Below are 21,082 nucleotides of genomic sequence, written 5' to 3'. Positions count from 1 at the left end.
TAGTCTCATATTGGTAGAACAAGACTGGCAGACAGAAACATATCTTTTCTGGAGGAAATAAACCTGAAATTAGGACTTAAGGAATTCCCATAGATCAAGTTCCAAGGAAAATGAGCAGTTCACATTCAAAGATCACAAAATACATACTTGGAAACAAGGCACCATAAGAGAGAACTAGATTAAACAGATCAACACTTTAGGTATTGGTATCATTAGGAAAAGAATACAAGAGAGGAACTTTAAAATGTCAGCAGGGAACAAGATTTAGAAATAAATGACAAAGACTTCCAGAAATGAAAAAATCCAATAGGTTGAATGAAAACTCAATGGATGAATGAAATACCAACCAGACAGAGCTGAAGAGAGAAGTACTAAACTGGAAGACAATCTGAAGAAATTACGAAAGTACAATCCAAAGAAACAAAGCAGTGAAATATACAGAAAGGAGCTAAGGTACATTGAGAAGAAAGTGGGATTTAACTTATGTCACATCAGAGTGCAAGAAAGAGATATTGTCCCTACCCCCTAATTACCAAACAGCCCTACTTCAAACAGCCTGTTGAGATGACCAATGGAGCCCACCTTTGGGTTCCAGTAGCACTGGATAATCACGCAATACAAAGACTAAGAAGAAGACTTTCTACCTTTGGATACGGACTCTGATTATCTCTCAATTCAATGGTCATGTGTTTCTGAATTCTTAACTTCCACATAGTACTTCTATATTAAAAAGCTCCCAACTTTAATGAATTTTTATCAAATTCACCAGTTTAAAAAAAGTAAGGGGTTGAAAGAATTATGGATCACATGGACAGTCTTGTTATATAACATACACTAGTACTCAAAACACCCAGGGAGAAAGTAAAAGAAGCATATTTTTGTATTCTTCCCTGTGAGTTCTCATTATAGTAGTTTATAAATATTTACTTGTAGCCAATAGCTGTAAAACAGTGAGTTTTTGGAAACCACATTCTAACATGGAGAGCTGTAAAGCAGTTCATATTTTCCCAAAAGAGCATTATAACTGAGGTTTGGTTTCCTGAGGCTTAGGCGGCATATTGGATATCATATGATCAATAAATCTAGAAGTCCTTTAATGAAGTGTTATAGAAAGGTACAAATTAATCTTAATGCTCTGTAACTCAGGAATTTTTCTGAAAGAATAACCTTAGGTCACTCATCTTAAGTTTGGTTTTAAGAAGAATTTGCTCTAAGGAAATCACAAGGGATCAAAATACAAATCAAACAAGTTACGGGGTCTTACTTCCTACTAACCTCCATTTCCTGCCTCAACCACTCCTCTAATTCTGTATTCTTTCGAGCATGATGAGCCATTAGGTCTGATCCTCCAATGATGTGTGGAAGTTTTCCTGCTCCAGGAAATTTGACCTGTTAAATAGTAAACCTTGGTAAATGCACTAAAAAATTGACAATCTTTTTTTAAAAAAAGCTTAAAAAAAACAAAGATTGTAAATCACATATAAGTACTAAAGATGTTTATATATTATAAATGAAAATGAGTGTGAGAGGAAATAGAGCTGTTTCATTGATTTGAGTATATACAGAAAAAGTCAAACAAATTCTTTCACTACAGGCAATCCAGTTAAGCTTCTTTTTATTGAGTATTACTGATTTTTGTTTGGTAACTTAATTAAAAAAATTAGTATGTCTTTTGAATTTTGATTTAACAATGAGATTTTGTAACACGATATTGAACATGAAGTAAGCATGCATTAATACAGACTGGATCAGAAATATTCTCTTAGAACAACAAATATCGTATATTAATGCATATATGTGGAACCTAGAAAAATGGTACAGATGAACCAGTTTGCAGGGCAGAAATAGAGACACAGATGTAGAGAACAAACGTATGTTCACCAAGCGGGGAAAGTGGCGGGGGGTGGTGGTAGTGGTGGGATGAATTGGGAGATTCTGATTGACATATATACACTAATATGTATAAAATGGATAACTAATAAGAACCTGCTGTATAAAAAATAAATAAAATTCAAAAATGCAAAAAAAAAAAGGAAAAAAAATATTCTCTTAAATATCTTGTCAGTTCCTAAAGGAGGAGGAACTCAGATCTGATATTCAGTATACATATTTATATTTTGTTTAATATACACATGTAATAATAAAATGCCTAGTTTTCATTATTAAATATGCTCAGTTATTTTGAACAAATCTGTTATCGTCACAAAGTCCTAAGTTAAAGAACCTCTTCAGGTAGTCACAGATCAATATTAGAAAATAGGAAGACCTGGGAATTCCCTGGAGGTTCAGTGGTTAGCACCCCATGCGTTCACCACCGAGGACACAGGTCTGATTCCAGGTCGGGGAACTAAGATCCCGCAAGCCATGCTGCATGGCCAAAAGACATAAAAAAAAAGAACTAGGAGGACACTGTCGATACAGCCAAAAGCCTGCTGCTTAAGGTAGAAAAAACCAGGTAAACAGCATCCTTTAAAGAATTCAACCTTAATAAAGTTTGTTTTATATATTCATTTAAGTGTCAGTTTATGTCCTTAGTAGTTTTTAACTGTTTTAAGCAGAAGAAATAGCATCACTTTTCAACATAAACTGCTTTTATTACTAGTTAGCATATTTCTAAAAACATTTCAAACACTGGCCTCTTGTGATATTTTAGTTAAAGGAATACATACCTTTTTGAATTTCTTGAAATTCTTTAGTTCACCATAATCATTATTTACACTGGATGCATTTCTGGAGGTAGAGTTACGAACCACCAGTGACCTAAATTCAGTCAGTAAGACCTTCTTTGGAAGCATCTCACCATCATCCTGAAGTTCATCATTGTTCTTAAATGGTGTTAAGATGGAGAGAAGAAATTAGAAGGAAAAGGAAAATTACTTGTCATTTAGGAGTTTACAGAAAAAAGTTCAAATACCCGCAAAAATAGTAAAAAAAAAAAGGTTTATTTCTGGCACCTGAACTTTGTACTTGAAATCAAATCATATCTATTTCAAAACCAGAAAATTACTCAAGTACTCTACAACTTTAGAGACATTTATAACACACTCATCTATGAGAGAAGGCTAAAAAACCATGAAGTGTTTGAAATTTAGTAGCATATTCTAATAAAAATCATCCCAATAAACAATTTATCTTCTTGTATACATTTTCTTGGCAAGAAATAGTCTGCTTCTTTTCATTAAAACCATACACCGAGATTATTATACAATCCATTCTAGAAGTTCTCTATACTATGTTTAAGGTTTCTTGGATTTTCAATAATTTATATTTTTTATTATTTTGGACACCTCAAAAAAATCAATCATTAATTCTGGGCACACCACCTCATTAACTGAAAGCCACTTTTTTATTCCAGATTAATAATTATTAAATCAGCCTGAAGATTCCTTCCTGTTGCTGGAAGAGATTCTTTTTTTTTTTTTTTTTCACACACACACACTGTATTTTATTTTTACAAGAGATAAATAGACTGACACCAAGCATTGTACATGGATGACCACAACAATGGAAGAGATTCTTTATGTCACTTACTATTAACTAACTAGCTAGTTACATATCCACATTCTTACAGCTGCTCAAGGCTATCTTAGTTTTTTAAACTGCTTTACTATATATCCATTTGGAAGTTGCTAATAGGACTAAGATAAAAACAGTCTTAGTCCTTTTCTTCTTAGGGAGAGAAGAAAAAAGGGAAAAGTAAAAAGAAAAGGTTCATGCAACAGTGACAGAATGTAATCAGGAACTCAAAATAACAATGGCCTAATACTTTTGTATTTTGTTTTAGAGTTTACAAATATTTCATTACTCTTTTGGATATAAACAACAACCCTGTTGTAAAAGTGTTAACCTGATTTTATAAACAAAAGACTTGAGGTTCATAAATGTGAAAATCACGTTTTCAAGGTCACTATCTATGGAGTAGAGGGCAGGGAATTACACTCAGGCTTTGTCCATACTCTTTTTGCTATACCATGGTTATAATATGATCTATCCATTTCCAGAGGAGGCATAATTATGAAATAGACCAAAATTATAGAAAGAAAATCAATTAATCCTAAGAATGTAGACTGACAGAAATTGATGCAATGATGGTCCATACAAGTCAAATCTTTATAAAAATGAAATACAAATCCCTCACAGATAGTTCTTTAGTTGACCAAAGTGATTCTTGAGCTCACACTTCTTCCGAATTTCATATTCTTGCTAAAGAAATAAAAAATATTGCTCATAAGAGTTATAAGATGGTATCTTTCTGAAAACCTCAGAGATACTCATGCTCTTGACCCAGTTATTTCACTTTCAAGCATCTTTCCTAGAGAAACTATGAAATGAGACTAGAAATACACATAGAAAAAGACTGTCATATGAGTTATAAGAGTAAAGAACAAGAAGCAATTTAAGTTCATACAGGTTATACACTTAAAGAATGTAATATGAGAAATGATCATAATACAAATGAGTTTAAAATGGTTATAAAATTGCATTAACATTTGAGTCCAATTTGAAAAATAAGATTTAAAAGAGAAAGTGCCAAAATATTGACTATGGTTATCTGCAGATGGCAGGATTATCAACAAACTGTAATGTTTTTCTTTAGTTTTCATATTTCTACATGATCGTGTATTACTTTTACAGTCAAAAATAAAAACACATTTTTAAAGAAGTCTATCTAAATTTATTTAGAATTGAATGTTAAGTCATCCTTAATCCAAGATGAAAGAGTTATTTTAATTGTTCAAGATATTTATGGAGACTGCCTTGTATAAAATCATACTATCCTTCATATTCATATATCCAGACCACGTACTAGACAAAAGTATATTACACAGATAACTTTCTAATACTTCCAATAAAAACTACAATTCCTTTGGATACAATAGGGGGGCATATCATTTTACATCAAATTTTCAATGATTCAGTAAGAAAAATTCAGAAAAATTTTAATAAGAAGAAAGTTAGAAAGAAAAAGCAAGATGTACTCTGTGCTTGCTTAGAGACTAAAGAAAATTAATGCTATTTATCAGTAGTAAGATTAAAAATTTCGATTCCAAGCCTACCATGCACCCTTTTACTGAGTATTTTCACATACATTACCCACTGGAAGTTGTTACTACAATCAGAACATTTTACTCCCCCATACATTTTCCCCATCCTGTCCTACTCCCTCAAACTTGCTTAACCTCTTGAGCAAGTTTTTATTTCCTATCTCAGAGAATCATACTACAGCCTACCCAGACCCTTCGACTGCAAGCTTGGGACTTCTACACTCTTTCCTCTCTCCTCATTTCTCATATTGAGTCAATCACCAAGTCTTAGAGATTCTACCTCCTAAAGGCCTATCAAACTTATTCTCTCAGACTGCCTTTCAGGTTAGCATACCCAATGCCTAGAATAAATAAGTGAATGAATGACATTCTGAGGAACCTGACAAAAGAAACAGCCAAAAGAACAGGGTGGACCTTGCATTTTCATCTCAGTTGTCAAAACCTAGCTAAGTCACTTTGGCAAGTTACTTAACTCCCACTGCAGTTTCCACATCTGTTCAATGTGTATAGTACTACTTCACTGCAGGTTGCTATAAATAGCATGATGGTATCCAGTAAGTGGTAGGTATAATTGTCAGGCTTTCAAAGATGTTATATGGTAAGAGAAGAGGAAACCTTAATTTAGAATAGAAGGGTGGAAAGAGGTGAAGAAGAGATATTCTGTAGACAGGGGGTGCTGTTAAGAGGAGGAATGTTAACAAGGATATGGAGACATGTTTGCATTTTATGGAGACTGGGAAATTGAAAGTAAGGCCAAGACCCCGACACAGTTGTCATTTACACAAGGATAAATGCCTAGCAGGGGTATCTAGCCAATAGCTTTCTATTTCAGCTTATAGTAAATCTTACAGACATGCTAGAATCCACATTTAATCCCAAAATAGAAAAATGGTAGTTTTATCATCAATATATTTTAGAAAATGCCCTTCTGATATACAGCTAAGGAATCCAATGCCAGAGAGAAGTATGACATTTTTGCCTTCTTAAAACTGAAAAAAGTTTTTTAAATGAAAGGATTACGAAATATTTTTTCTGATAATCACTTCTGTAGCTAGAAAAATTAAGTGTAATTCTTTCAATCCACGAGTATCCACAAGGACCTTCAGACAACAAATTCTTAAAACAGTAAAAATGAAAGAATTAAAAATAATTTCACACTGTCTGAGTAAGGTTGATGAATTATATCAATGTCAATTTCCTGGTTTTGATATTATACTTAAGTTCTGCAAGATGTTACAATTAGGGGAAACAGGGTGAAAGGTATATGGAATCTTTCTATATAATTTCTTACAACTGCATATGAATCAGCAATTATTTCAAAATAAAAAGTTTAAAAAAATTATCTTATATTGAAAGCAAAATTACTTTTGTTAACAAGGTTCTTACTAAAAAAGTACAGTGCTAAAATACAGTGATTTAACTTCAGTATATCCAGAAGTGTGTCACAATTGAGTTGCTATTCACTCTCCAAACGTCTGCTACAACATATTTATGTTGTACCATATTTTTATTCAGAATGTCATGAATTCTAAAATAGTAAAATAAGAACAAAGGAAATTATGCTGCAGAATCGTAGAGCAAAATAAAATAATTATATTCCCTGATATCATTATACAGCATGTAAATCTTGGCCCTATCTTATTTAAGCCACTGATTTTAGAATTTTTAAAGACAGCAAAAGTAATTCTTAACCAATACATTGAGGGAACTTATTCTGGGAAGAAAACTGGATGTGCTGAATCAGGATCTCTGGGGCTTCGGTCTGGGAATCCCTATTTTGAAAAAGCTCACCAGGTGATTCTGATGCAGCTGGTCCACAAAACGGCATTAAGTATTCACTTATAAGGAATAACAAACAATGAGGATTTTCTACCTTATATGAAGATGCCAGTATATAGGCTAAACAGGACATATATTTTGATTTTTCAATAGTAGTTATAGATTTATATAGTGCTTGATACACACTAGGTTCTCAACAAATGCTTATCAAATCATTGTACCTGTGCTCTCACCTAATGAGGTAACCAGTCTACCAACAGTAGGCAACTTAATGATGCATAAAATACAAAATAATCTAAAGAGTTCTCTTAGACCAAAGAGGGTAAGACAAATTACTAACATTCAGGAAAAGAGGACAGAACATTAAAGATAAAAATGAAAATTAAAAATCCCTAGTGATGTTATACATGTTCTATCCTAAAAATTTATTTAGTAAATACTTTGTTTTTACTAACTTTCTTCATCTCTCTGTGCCTGTTTACTCTATTAAAGCTCCTCCTATACTTATCATCATGGCCAAATGTCTGATAAAATAGTACAGCCTGGAAATCTATTAAAACAATCATGGGGCCTTCCCTGGTGGCGCAGTGGTTAAGAATCCATCTGCCAATGCAGGGGACACGGATTCAAGCCCTGCTCCGGGAAGATCTCACATGCCGTGGAGCAACTAAGCCCGTGCACCACAACTACTGAGCCTGCGCTCTAGAGCCCAAGAGCCACAACTACTGAGCCTGCACGCCACAACTACTGAAGTCCGCCTGCCTAGAGCCCGTGCTCTGCAACAAGAGAAGCCACCGCAGTGAGAAGCCCGTGCACTGCAATGAAGAGTAGCCCCCGCACACCACAACCACAACAAAGAGTAGCCCCTGCTCGCTGCAATTAGAGAAAGCTCACGTGCAGCAATGAAGACACAATGCAACCAAAAATAAATAAATAAATAAATAAAATTGATTCTTTAAAAAAAACAAATCATGAGTAAGTTTTATTTGTTGTCATTTATTATATATAGTCAAAGAATCACTGTATTTTTAACATTTACCCTATCAACCAACAAATGCTTATACTTAATACTGGGTGTAGAAGATACTAATTTTTTCCCCCAAATAAACATCATGACTGCTCATACTGTCAATACAAATACCTCAAGTACTTTTTAACATTCTAAGTTCCTATTTGCAATACTTCTTATTAAAAAATGTTGGGCTTCCCTGGTGGCGCAGTGGTTGAGAGTCTGCCTGCCAATGCAGGGGACACGGGTTCAAGCCCTGGTCTGGGAAGATACCACATGCCGCAGAGCAACTAGGCCCGTGAGCCACAACTACTGAGCCTGCGCGTCTGGAGCTTGTGCTCCGCAACAAGAGAGGCCGCGACAGTGAGAGGCCCGTGCACCGCGATGAAGAGTGGCCCCCGCTCGCCGCAACTAGAGAAAGCCCTCGCACAGAAACGAAGACCCAACACAGGCAAAAATAAATAAATAAATAAAAATTTAAAAAAAAAGTTACTTACAGAGATTTTGTTACTTTCTGGTATTGCTTCATCATTACAAGTGCCATTTCTTTCTATATCCAATCTCGGCCTTTTTCTAATATTGACATCTTCCTCTTGTTTTTGAACTTTCACTTCAATTTCTAACTCTGGGTTTGCGTTCTTGAATAACTGTTCCAATACTTCATCTTCTATGGCTAAATCATCAATTTCTTTTCTTTTTTCTGATCTTAGTTTTTCTGTAGAGAGAGATTTATTGGCAGAATTTTTCACAGTGGATTTTAAATCTACATCTGCATACGAGTTATCTGGTTTTTTTTCCACAGGCTCATTCTGCTGCTCCTTATTGTTCCATACTGAGGATGTAGTAGGTTGTGTTTGTTCTAAAAGAGAACAAGACATTTCTATTCTTGCTGATTTAGATAAAGACATTTCTTGATTTTCTTCATCCCTTTCCCTTAGGTTCAAAAAAGGAGAGAAGAAAACAAAAACAGAAAATGAACACAGCTAAGTAATTTTTTAGTTTGGCAGTATACACCCCCTTCTTCATTTAATTGACAATATTCTTGGTTTTACTGATTAACAATCTCACCAGAAATAAAAAAAACAGACATCTGAAAACAGTACATAATTCACACACACTCTACTGTTTTGATAGGACTGGTCAATTCCATGACTTAAACAATAGGGAAATGTCTATCTTCTTTGCTGGAAGTTACAGTAGTTGATGAATCAGTGTGGAGGAAAAGGTAGAAAAATATAAAATACAAAAGACTTGTCAGAAAACAACAGCTTACTTTATAATGAAGGGAACCTGTGGACATGGAAAAATTACCCTGGGACTAAAACCTGATGGGTTAATGAGAGCTAGATTCAAGATAGTAAGTCAAAGTGGCTAAATCCAGAATACAGTATAAACTATATACTGCAAGTAATATGTGAATATATGACTAAGGGTATTCTATACAATACTGTATCATTCATTCAATGAGTACTGAATACCTGACTCATTTAAACTGTACTGAGGCCCACAGAGGGCACAAAAACTTGGGTCTCTGCTCTCTAGTTTACTGGATTCATGTTGAACTGGAACAGTTAGAGTGATATTTTCATAATACTAATCTAACGTCAGGGTCCTAAATAAACCAATCAAGAAGTTTTTTGTAGAAGAAAAACTACGATCCTGCAGCCTGTGGACCAAAAACCACAGTTACAGAAAGATAGAGAAGATGAAAAGGCAGAGGGCTATGCACCAGATGAAGGAACAAGAAAAAACCCCAGAAAAACAACTAAATGAAGTGGAGATAGGCAACCTTCCAGAAAAAGAATTCAGAATAATGATAGTGAAGATGATCCAGGACCTCGGAATAAGAATGGAGGCAAAGATTGAGAAGATGCAAGAAATGATTAACAAAGACCTAGAAGAATTAAAGAACAAACAAACAGAGATCACCAATACAATAACTGAAATGAAAACTACACTAGAAGGAATCAATAGCAGAATAACTGAGGCAGAAGAACGGATAAGTGACCTGGAAGACAGAATGGTGGAATTCACTGCTGCAGAACAGACTAAAGAAAAAAGAATGAAAAGAAATGAAGACAGCCTAAGAGACCTCTGGGACAACATTAAACGCAACAACATTCGCATTATAGGGGTCCCAGAAGGAGAAGAGAGAGAGAAAGGACCAGAGAAAATATTTGAAGAGATTATAGTCGAAAACTTCCCTAACATGGGAAAGGAAATAGCCACCCAAGTCCAGGAAGCGCAGAGAGTCCCATACAGAATAAACCCAAGGAGAAACACGCCGAGACACATAGTAATCAAAGTGGCAAAAATTAAAGACAAAGAAAAATTATTGAAAGCAGCAAGGGAAAAACGACAAATAACATACAAGGGAACTCCCATAAGGTTAACAGCTGATTTCTCAGCAGAAACTCTGCAAGCCAGAAGGGAGTGGCATGATATACTTAAAGTGATGAAAGGGAAGAACCTACAACCAAGATTACTCTACCCGGCAAGGATCTCATTTAGATTTGATGGAGAAATCAAAAGCTTTGCAGACAAGCAAAAGCTAAGAGAATTCAGCACCACCAAACCAGCTCTACAACAAATGCTAAAGGAACTTCTCTAAGTGGGAAACACAAGAGAAGAAAAGGACCTACAAAGACAAACCCAAAACAATTAAGAAAATGGTCATAGGAACATACATATCGATAATTACCTTAAACGTGAATGGATTAAATGCCCCAACCAAAAGACATAGACTGGCTGAATGGATACAAAAACAAGACCCATATATATGCTGTCTACAAGAGACCCACTTTAGACCTAGGGACACATACAGACTGAAAGTGAGGGGATGGAAAAAGATATTCCATGCAAATGGAAATCAAAAGAAAGCTGGAGTAGCTATACTCATATCAGATAAAATAGACTTTAAAATAAAGAATGTTACAAGAGACAAGGAAGGACACTACATAATGATCCAGGGATCAATCCAAGAAGAAGATATAACAATTATAAATATATATGCACCCAACATAGGAGCACCTCAATACATAAGGCAACTGCTAACAGCTATAAAAGAGGAAATCGACAGTAACACAATAATAGTGGGGGACTTTAACACCTCACTTACACCAATGGACAGATCATCCAAAATGAAAATAAATAAGGAAACAGAAGCTTTAAATGACACAATAGACCAGATAGATTTAATTGATATATATAGGACATTCCATCCAAAAACAGCAGATTACACGTTCTTCTCAAGTGCGCACGGAACATTCTCCAGGATAGATCACATCTTGGGTCACAAATCAAGCCTCAGTAAATTTAAGAAAATTGAAATCATATCAAGCATCTTTTCTGACCACAACGCTATGAGATTAGAAATGAATTACAGGGAAAAAAAACGTAAAAAGGACAAACACATGGAGGCTAAACAATACGTTACTAAATAACCAAGAGATCACTGAAGAAATCAAAGAGGAAATCAAAAAATACCTAGAGACAAATGACAATGAAAACACGACGACCCAAAACCTATGGGATGCAGCAAAAGCGGTTCTAAGAGGGAAGTTTATAGCTATACAAGCCTACCTAAAGAAACAAGAAAAATCTCAAGTAAACAATCTAACCTTACACCTAAAGAAACTAGAGAAAGAAGAACAAACAAAACCCAAAGTTAGCAGAAGGAAAGAAATCATAAAGATCAGAGCAGAAATAAATGAAATAGAAACAAAGAAAACAATAGCAAAGATCAATAAAACTAAAAGTTGGTTCTTTGAGAAGATAAACAAAATTGATAAGCCATTAGCCAGACTCATCAAGAAAAAGAGGGAGAGGACTCAAATCAATAAAATCAGAAATGAAAAAGGAGAAGTTACAACAGACACCACAGAAATACAAAGCATCCTAAGAGACTACTACAAGCAACTTTATGCCAATAAAATGGACAACCTGGAAGAAATGCACAAATTCTTAGAAAGGTATAACCTTCCCAGACTGAATCAGGAAGAAACAGAAAATATGAACAGACCAATCACAAGTAATGAAATTGAAACTGTGATTAAAAATCTTCCAACAAACAAAAGTCCAGGACCAGATGGCTTCACAGGTGAATTCTATCAAACATTTAGAGAAGAGCTAACACCCATCCTTCTCAAACTCTTCCAAAAAATTGCAGAGGAAGGAACACTCCCAAACTCATTCTATGAGGCCACCATCACCCTGATACCAAAACCAGACAAAGACACTACAAAAAAAGAAAATTACAGACCAATATCACTGATGAATATAGATGCAAAAATCCTCAACAAAATACTAGCAAACAGAATCCAGCAACACATTAAAAGGATCATACACCACGATCAAGTGGGATTTATCCCAGGGATGCAAGGATTCTTCAATATACGCAAATCAATCAATGTGATACACCATATTAACAAATTGAAGAATAAAAACCATATGATCATCTCAATAGATGCAGAAAAAGCTTTTGACAAAATTCAACACCCATTTCTGATAAAAACTCTCCAGAAAGTGGGCATAGAGGGAACCTACCTCAACATAATAAAGGCCATATATGACAAACCCACAGCAAACATCATTCTCAATGGTGAAAAACTGAAAGCATTTCCTCTAAGATCAGGAACGAGACAAGGATGTCCACTCTCACCACTATTATTCAACATAGTTCTGGAAGTCCTAGCCACGGCAATCAGAGAAGAAAAAGAAATAAAAGGAATACAAATTGGAAAAGAAGAAGTAAAACTGTCACTGTTTGCGGATGACATGATACTATACATAGAGAATCCTAAAACTGCCACCAGAAAACTGCTAGAGCTGATTAATGAATATGGTAAAGTTGCAGGATACAAAATTAATGCACAGAAATCTCTTGCATTCCTATACACTAATGATGAAAAATCTGAAAGAGAAATTATGGAAACACTCCCATTTACCATTGCAACAAAAAGAATAAAATACCTAGGAATAAACCTACCTAGGGAGACGAAAGACCTGTATGCAGAAAACTATAAGACACTGATGAAAGAAATTAAAGATGATACCAACAGATGGAGAGATATACCATGTTCTTGGATTGGAAGAATCAACATTGTGAAAATGAGTATACTACCCAAAGCAATCTACAGATTCAATGCAATCCCTATCAAATTACCAATGGCATTTTTTACGGAGCTAGAACAAATCATCTTAAAATTTGTATGGAGACACAAAAGACCCCGAATAGCCAAAGCAGTCTTGAGGGAAAAAAATGGAGCTGGAGGAATCAGACTCCCAGACTTCAGACTATACTACAAAGCTACAGTAATCAAGACAGTATGGTACTGGCACAAAAACAGAAACATAGATCAATGGAACAAGATAGAAAGCCCAGAGATTAACCCACGCACCTATGGTCAACTAATCTATGACAAAGGAGGCAAAGATATACAATGGAGAAAAGACAGTCTCTTCAATAAGTGGTGCTGGGAAAACTGGACAGCTACATGTAAAAGAATGAAATTAGAATACTCCCTAACACCATACACAAAAATAAACTCAAAATGGATTAGAGACCTAAATATAAGACTGGACACTATAAAACTCTTAGAGGAAAACATAGGAAGAACACTCTTTGACATAAATCACAGCAAGATCTTTTTTGATCCACCTCCTAGAGTAATGGAAATAAAAACAAAAATAAACAAATGGGACCTAATGAAACTTCAAAGCTTTTGCACAGCAAAGGAAACCATAAACAAGACGAAAAGACAACCCTCAGAATGGGAGAAAATATTTGCAAATGAATCAACGGACAAAGGATTAATCTCCAAAATATATAAACAGCTCATTCAGCTCAATATCAAAGAAACAAACACCCCAATCCAAAAATGGGCAGAAGACCTAAATAGACATTTCTCCAAAGAAGACATACAGATGGCCACGAAGCACATGAAAAGATGCTCAACAACACTAATTATTAGAGAAATGCAAATCAAAACTACAATGAGGTATCACCTCACTCCTGTTAGAATGGGCATCATCAGAAAATCTACAAACAACAAATGCTGGAGAGGGTGTGGAGAAAAGGGAACCCTCTTGCACTGTTGGTGGGAATGTAAATTGATACAGCCACTATGGAGAACAGTATGGAGGTTCCTTAAAAAACTAAAAATAGAATTACCATATGACCCAGCAATCCCACTACTGGGCATATACCCAGAGAAAACCGTAATTCAAAAGACACATGCACCCGAATGTTCATTGCAGCACTATTTACAATAGCCAGGTCATGGAAGCAACCTAAATGCCCATCAACAGACGAATGGATAAAGAAGTTGTGGTACATATATACAATGGAATATTACTCAGCCATAAAAAGGAACGAAATTGAGTCATTTGTTGAGACATGGATGGATCTAGAGACTGTCATACAGAGTGAAGTAAGTCAGAAAGAGAAAAACAAATATCGTATATTAATGCATGTATGCGGAACCTAGAAAAATGGTACAGATGAGCCAGTTTGCAGGGCAGAAGTTGAGACACAAATGTAGAGAATGGTCATATGGACACCAAGGGGGGAAAACTGCGGTGAGGTGGGGATGGTGGTGTGCTGGATTGGGCAATTGGGATTGACATGTATACACTGATGTGTATGAAACTGATGCCTAATAAGAACCTGCAGTATAAAAAAACAAACAAAACAACTAATACTAAACTTTCATTGGGTTATTTGTATGGAAATATGTTAATATAAAGGTTTCAGACATTAAAAAAAAAAAAAAAAGAAGTTTTTTGTAATAATTTAAAAGATCAGCGTTTGAACCAGAGAGCTAGCAACACAAACAGATGGAAACAGAGGAATTTATAAGACAAGGAAAATAAGAATCAGCACTACTGGTTTGGGGAGGCAGAGGAGAAACAGTCAAAGATTTTGACAAAGTAAATTACTAACAAAAATATATATACAAGGCAGTGACAGGGGAGAAAGTTTTAGGCCTATGATTAGGGGAAAAAGCAGGAGATTTCTGTGGGAAAGTAGAAGTGATGCTTAAAGAATAAGCCAGGACCAAATATACTGATCATCTGTAACCTGAAGTACAATATACATAGCAGGATGAAAAGAAGTCCTCAAAGGGAGCAAAGGAGAAAGTCAGAGAGGCAAAAAAACCCCCCAGGATAGGACACTACCACAAAAGTCAAGAAGAGACCAGAAGGAGAACAAAGGTTCAAGAGTTGAGTGTTACCAAAAGGCCACAAGAGGTGGCAACTTGTGTCGATTACTTTCAAGGATGTCATGTCAAGATGAAATATTGAGAGTTAAGAAATATTTCATACAGAAACGGGAATAATAACGATAATCTCCTCTTTATGAGAAGTTTAACAGTGATTGTAAAAGATAAAGGGCAGTAGCTAGAGGAACAAATCAAGTCAAGGGAAGGTTTTAAAAACTAAAAATGAGATAGAGTCTTTGAACACAGAAGAAAAGGACCTAGAAGAAGATATTAAAGATGCTAGAAATTGGGGCTTCCCTGGTGGCGCAGTGGTTGAGAATCTGCCTGCCAATGCAGGGGACACGGGTTCGAGCCCTGGTCTGGGAAGATCCCACATGCCGCAGAGCAACTGGGCCCGTGAGCCACAGCTACTGAGCCTGCGCGTCTGGAGCCTGTGCTCCACAACAAGAGAGGCCATGATAGTGAGAGGCCCGCGCACCACGATGAAGAGTGGCCCCCGCTTGCTGCAACTAGAGAAAGCCCTCGCACAGAAACGAAGACCCAACACAGCCATAAATAAAATTAATAAATAAAATTAAAAAAAAAAAAAAAAGATGCTAGAAATTAAGAATAATTGATGAAGCATGGTCCTAGAGGAAATGAGAGACATGACCAAGGGAAATAGGTAGGTCAAAAAAACTGAGGTGTGGGAAACCTCTTCTTCAAGAGAAGTACAGCAAATTAAACAACAGAAGGAAAAAGTTGAGGGAAAATGTATCTAATGACCTTAGTGAAGAAAGAGACTTGGACATTTCTGAGAGGGAATAAGCTCAAAGGGCCACAGCTTTCCACAGAGGCATACTTAAGCAGAACATGGACTTAGTACCATTCTACAATCGTATAACAAATATTAGTATTTTTAGACACACAGAGCAGTATTATTAAAAATTATACCTTTTTTTGGTAGATGGCTGAAAGTAGTTTTTGATGGAGTTGGTTTGCTGATTCTGAGAAGCCCGATCTCCACTTTTATTTACACCTGGGAATTTAGTTGGTGAAAGCTGATAGTTTGGGATTTTCATACTAACAAGAGTATTTGATACTATATTATTATTATTAGAGTTTACTTTGTGGGGTTCCTTCACAGTGGATGATTCTTGTGAAGGTATTCTGAATTTTTGTTCCATTCCGAAGATTTTGATTTCTTTTGGCCTTTCACTCAAATTCATACTGCAGCAAAAGAAAAGAATGCAAGGTAAACAATCACGTTTATAGCAATTTTTATCCAGAAACAAAGTCCTTTAAGTAGTACGAACGTAATATAGTTATCTTGAGACAGTAGTTTAGTGAATATATTTTACTATCCCAAGAAAGTAGCTCCTTTGTCATCAAACCTCCCTGAAGACATGATATCTTTCTCTTCTTCGTCCCCTATAGCACATACTGTCAGGAATGCTCTATAAAAAACTGCCAAACACACATGGAATAACAACCTAGTATCCTATTATAAATTAAACCAGGTCATATACCGAAGTGATTTTTGCTTTGTTTAAAATTTTAAAATTATTTCCATGTAAAAAAATTAATAAAAACTGGAAATTTATGAAAAGAATAAGCTATCATTCCAATTTCAAATATAATGGGGTATTCAGATCACTTTTGATGAACTGATATGGTTATATTCCAACCAGATGGCAGTCTCTAGAATAGAACTCTAGAGTAGAACTCTAGATCATCAGAAAAATATTTTAAACACACACACACACAAACACACAGTTCTACAATGTATGGTTGAATATATACTACTTTTGCTCTTCTTATTTCACCAAAAACCCCAAAGTTGTCATTCAACTGACTTTTAAAAAATTAAGTTTCTCTTTTAAAAGTTATATTAAAAGTTCTCTTTTAAAAAAATTTGTAGTTTGTCTTTTAAAAGTTATTATCTCAATACAAAACATAGGTATAGTGAAAATTTAAATATAAAAAAAAAAAAAAAATCCAAAAAACTATTTTAAAAAACCCTCTTCAAATAGAGAACCACTAAAAAAACTACCTTTATGAACAAATATTGATTATTTAGATAGCCAGGTACACACATATAAAGTATCTCCAAAACTATAAGTAATGTTCACATACAGGCAACACCATATAATAGAAACAAATTTATCTCAAACTTATTTCACCAGTCACAAATAAAACAGTATAATTCTTTGTAGTCTACCATGTACATGTGCAAGGAATAAAAAAAAAAAACTTTATCATTTTCAGGAGTTGGCAAACTACAGCTTGCAGGACACATCTGGCCTGTTACTTGTTTTTGTAAATTAAGTTTTATTGGAGCACAGCCACACTCATTCATTTACATGTTGTCTATGGCTGCTTTAATCCTACAATGGCAGAGTTGAGTAGCTGTGACAGAGATCAGTGGCCCACAGACCCAAAAATATTTACTCTGTAGAGCTTCATTTTTATTTATTTATTTTTGGCTGTGTTGGGTCTTTGTTGCTGCGCATGGGCTTTCTTTAGTTGCGGCGAGCAGGGGCTACTCTTCTTGCGGTGTGCAGGCTTCTCACTGTGGTGGCTTCTCGTTTTGGAGTATGGGCGCTAGGTGTGCGGGCTTCAGTAGTTGCAGCACATGGGCTCAGTAGTTGTGGCTTGTGGGCTCTAGAGCGCAGGCCCAGTAGTTGTGGCACCCGGGTTTAGTTGCTCTGCGGCATGTGGGATCTTCCCGGACCAGGGCTCGAACCCATGTCCCCTGCATTGGCAGGCAGATTCTTAACCACTGCGCCACCAGGGAAGTCCCTCTAGTGCTTTATAAAAAGTCTGCTAAACCCTGTCCAAAATATTATTTTGCCTGGCATCCCACACTCCCAATTCTTTATCTCCCAAGAGATGACTTGATACAGGCATTGACTCTACTTCTTGAATATACTATTAATTTATTGATAGAATAATAACAATAGTTCGTTAACAATGAAGCTTTACCATGTATCTCCTTGCTCTGATTGTGTGTCAGCTACATATGTTGTAGTATTCACTGGGGCACCTGGAATTAAGTTTTCATTGGCTGGTAAGACTTGGGAAAGGCCTGGACCTGGAGTTGTTGTCTTCAATCCTGTAAATCACAGAAGTGAAAGAAAGAATCACAACTGCTAGACACAAGATGGACATTTGGTCACTTAGAATTGTTAGGACTGTGCCATGTTGAGAGAATTAACTATAGCATACAGTTGTCTCCAGTCAAATACTTAACAAAACAGCCTATAAGCAGCAGCCTGTTGGCATCTGTGATGGGCTTATCTGAACCAAATCATTTTAAAGCTACATCAAATCCTTCATATTAAACTATTATCAACTTAAATAAAAATAAACTCAACTTAAATCCTAATTCAAATTATGCTTTAGTCAGGAGACCAAAAAATTAAAATTTCTCCCCCACAGAAAGTATATCTACTCTACTGTCTACACAAATCAAAATCAATGTGAATTTAATTTTTAGAAGGAATACACTATTTGAAAAGAAGAGATGAACAGTTTTAGACATAAATTTTTTGGCTACTCCAGAAAACCATAATGATTACTTCATCATTTTATATACCAGAATAGCAATTTAATTCAAGTGCCACTCTTCTGGAATACTTCTCTTGAACCTCCCACATTGAATTAGATGCCCCTCATTTTGGATCCCATACCACCCTTTACATCACTCTACTAACTGTTAACACACTCTTACTAACTTTTTAACACTACCTGTGTGACCTGTATTACTTAACCTCTCTATGCCTTAGTTTCCTCATCTATGAAATGAGGATAATTACATGTTGTTTCTTCCTCACATATTGTTTTAAGGGCAAAGTGAACTGATATATGGATAGCACTTAGAAAAATGCTTGGAACATAATAAGGACTACGCAAGTGTTAGCTGTTATCATCACTTTATACCGTACTTGTTTACTTGTTACTTTCTCTTATTAGACTTGGAACCTCCTTGAGAACAGGGACTGAGTCTTGCTCATTTCTGTATCTCTAATCTCTGAGCAACGTTTGGTATATAATGGATATAAATAAGTTAACAGAATTAAATTAACTGAAAAAAAATTTTAAGTTGACATTTACTAAGTATCAAAGCTAAATTACCACTCTGTTAGCTCCTCATGACACAGGATGTGTTTAATAAATGTTTATTACTGATTCCAAATTCAGGTATTTAACTTACTTCTGCCACTCTCCTTATATGACCACCTTAGCTCACTGGCATTTCCTTATACATACATATCCCTAAAATTCATCTTAGCTTGCACAGTTTGCAAAAAATAATAATTACAAATGTGTATATAACCATTAAAAGAAATACTTATAAGCTGAATCTAATGATGCAGAATAACTAATGTCTGTCAATAAGATTATTTATAATATTCTCCTTGCTAAAATACCAGGAGGGTAGGGATTTGCTCTACTCTGCTCACCTCTTTATTCCAAGTGTTTAAAGTAATTAAAGGCATATAACAATGTTCAATAAATACTTGTTGAAAGATAAATGAATGAATATGGAAGGAAAGCAGGAAACAAAGGAGAAAAAGGGAGGAAAGAAGACATGCATTCACTGTTCCCCCCAAAACTAGCCGTGTTCTAAAATTGTTTGTTAAGTCTGATGTCTATGACTTGGAACCCACACAGACCTACCTATGAATATGAGCAAGAAATAATACTACTAATTATAATGTAGATTTTTAATCAATTCCTTATGACCTTGTTTCCATATGAAATAACACAATAGAAAAGGTGCTGGTCTAGCAGTCACAAAACCCCAATTTTAGGATTGTCTTGGCTGTTTTATGTATGGGACCTTAACTTTTCTCAGCCTTGAGGTCTCTCACCTTTTAATAGAAAGATTAGATGATCTTTAAGGACCTTCTGGCCATAAATACATTTCTAACAGTGGATGATAAAACTTTGTTGCTCCACCCTAGCAAAGATAATCTTGTGTACCAATAACTTAGTTCAATTAAGCAAATATTCATACCAACTACAAACAAGTATTGGGCTTGGTGATGTCAGAGAATCCAAAATTAGTAAGAGTTTATAATCAGTCTAGTGGCTGAAAGAGGCATGGAAACAACTGGTTATGTTTCAAAGTAGGAAAAAATTCTAACTGGAAGGCAAAAAAAAAAAGTTACTGGGGTATAAAAAAACAGAATAATTAACCTGACTTGGAGAAGAGTTATGGAAGAGGAAAAAACCTAGAAAAACTTCACGTAAGAGGTGAGCATTTGTGGAAGGAGTCAGATTTTGAAAAGCAGTGCTAGCATTCTAGGAACAAGGACCATGATGAGCAAGGTCAAGAAGTATGGCACATAAAAGAATATGGCATATGTATTCTGTAGGGAAGTATATTAAAAAAAGATGAGGATGGGAAGAGATAGGCTACAGCTAAACTGTTGAAGGCTCGAAAGTCTAGACAAAGGGCTTAGGGATTTATTCTATAGATAATGAGAACTAGTAAAAGTTTTTAGGAGAAGGGAAGGTGATTCTAGTGGCAAAGTGAAATATTAACTGTAGAGATGAATATGGAGGCAGGACCTTAATGAGGGCAGTTAGAACAGCCCTCAGGAAATAAAGACATGGAGGGTTAAATAGGGCAGTGGCTGTGAGAAGGGATGGTAGCAGACCTCTTGAGCAGAAGCTGCAGAGGAAGAATTTCAAGTCTTGTATGAGTAAAAAATGACTTAAATTTATAGTCTGAGTGCCTCCTCCATTTATATAAAAGAAGGCTCCTCTCTAGTTCAGTCCTTCCCTAGTTTCTATGACAAACAGGTTAAAATCAAGCAAAAGAAACCAAAAAAATCTGATGCCTTGGCTGCATCCCAGAATATCCTGGAATACAGAGAATGTGAATTTGAATTTGAAAAAAATGTTTCTGAAGCACATATCTAATTGAGACTAGTTTTCTAAAAGAGAACAGAGGACAGCTGTTCCAAACAGGGACCTGGGACAAGGGGAGATACTCACATAGACCCAATGATTGTTTATTTTTACATATTTTTTGT

At 35.4% G+C, this 21,082-nt stretch overlaps 1 protein-coding gene across 2 annotated transcripts in view; it reads right to left on the bottom strand.

Moving 5' to 3' along the window:
* NBN (nibrin) overlaps positions 1-21,082 on the bottom strand; it is a 48,681-nt gene that overhangs the window by 6,297 nt on the left and 21,302 nt on the right. For both annotated transcript variants that reach the window (XM_036830741.1, XM_036830740.1), the window contains exons 9-13: positions 18,021-18,150; positions 15,990-16,265; positions 8,331-8,766; positions 2,670-2,825; positions 1,276-1,389 (exon numbers count right to left, since the gene is read on the bottom strand). In XM_036830741.1, coding sequence (XP_036686636.1) covers positions 1,276-1,389; positions 2,670-2,825; positions 8,331-8,766; positions 15,990-16,265; positions 18,021-18,150 — 1,112 coding nt within the window. The remainder of the gene's footprint in view (positions 1-1,275; positions 1,390-2,669; positions 2,826-8,330; positions 8,767-15,989; positions 16,266-18,020; positions 18,151-21,082) is intronic.

The sequence above is a fragment of the Balaenoptera musculus genome, chromosome 17, assembly GCF_009873245.2.
Source record: "Balaenoptera musculus isolate JJ_BM4_2016_0621 chromosome 17, mBalMus1.pri.v3, whole genome shotgun sequence".
Classification (NCBI taxonomy): Eukaryota; Metazoa; Chordata; class Mammalia; order Artiodactyla; family Balaenopteridae; genus Balaenoptera; species Balaenoptera musculus.
The sequence above is the reverse complement of the archived record's forward strand: the minus strand, read 5'-3'. Positions and strand labels throughout refer to the sequence as shown.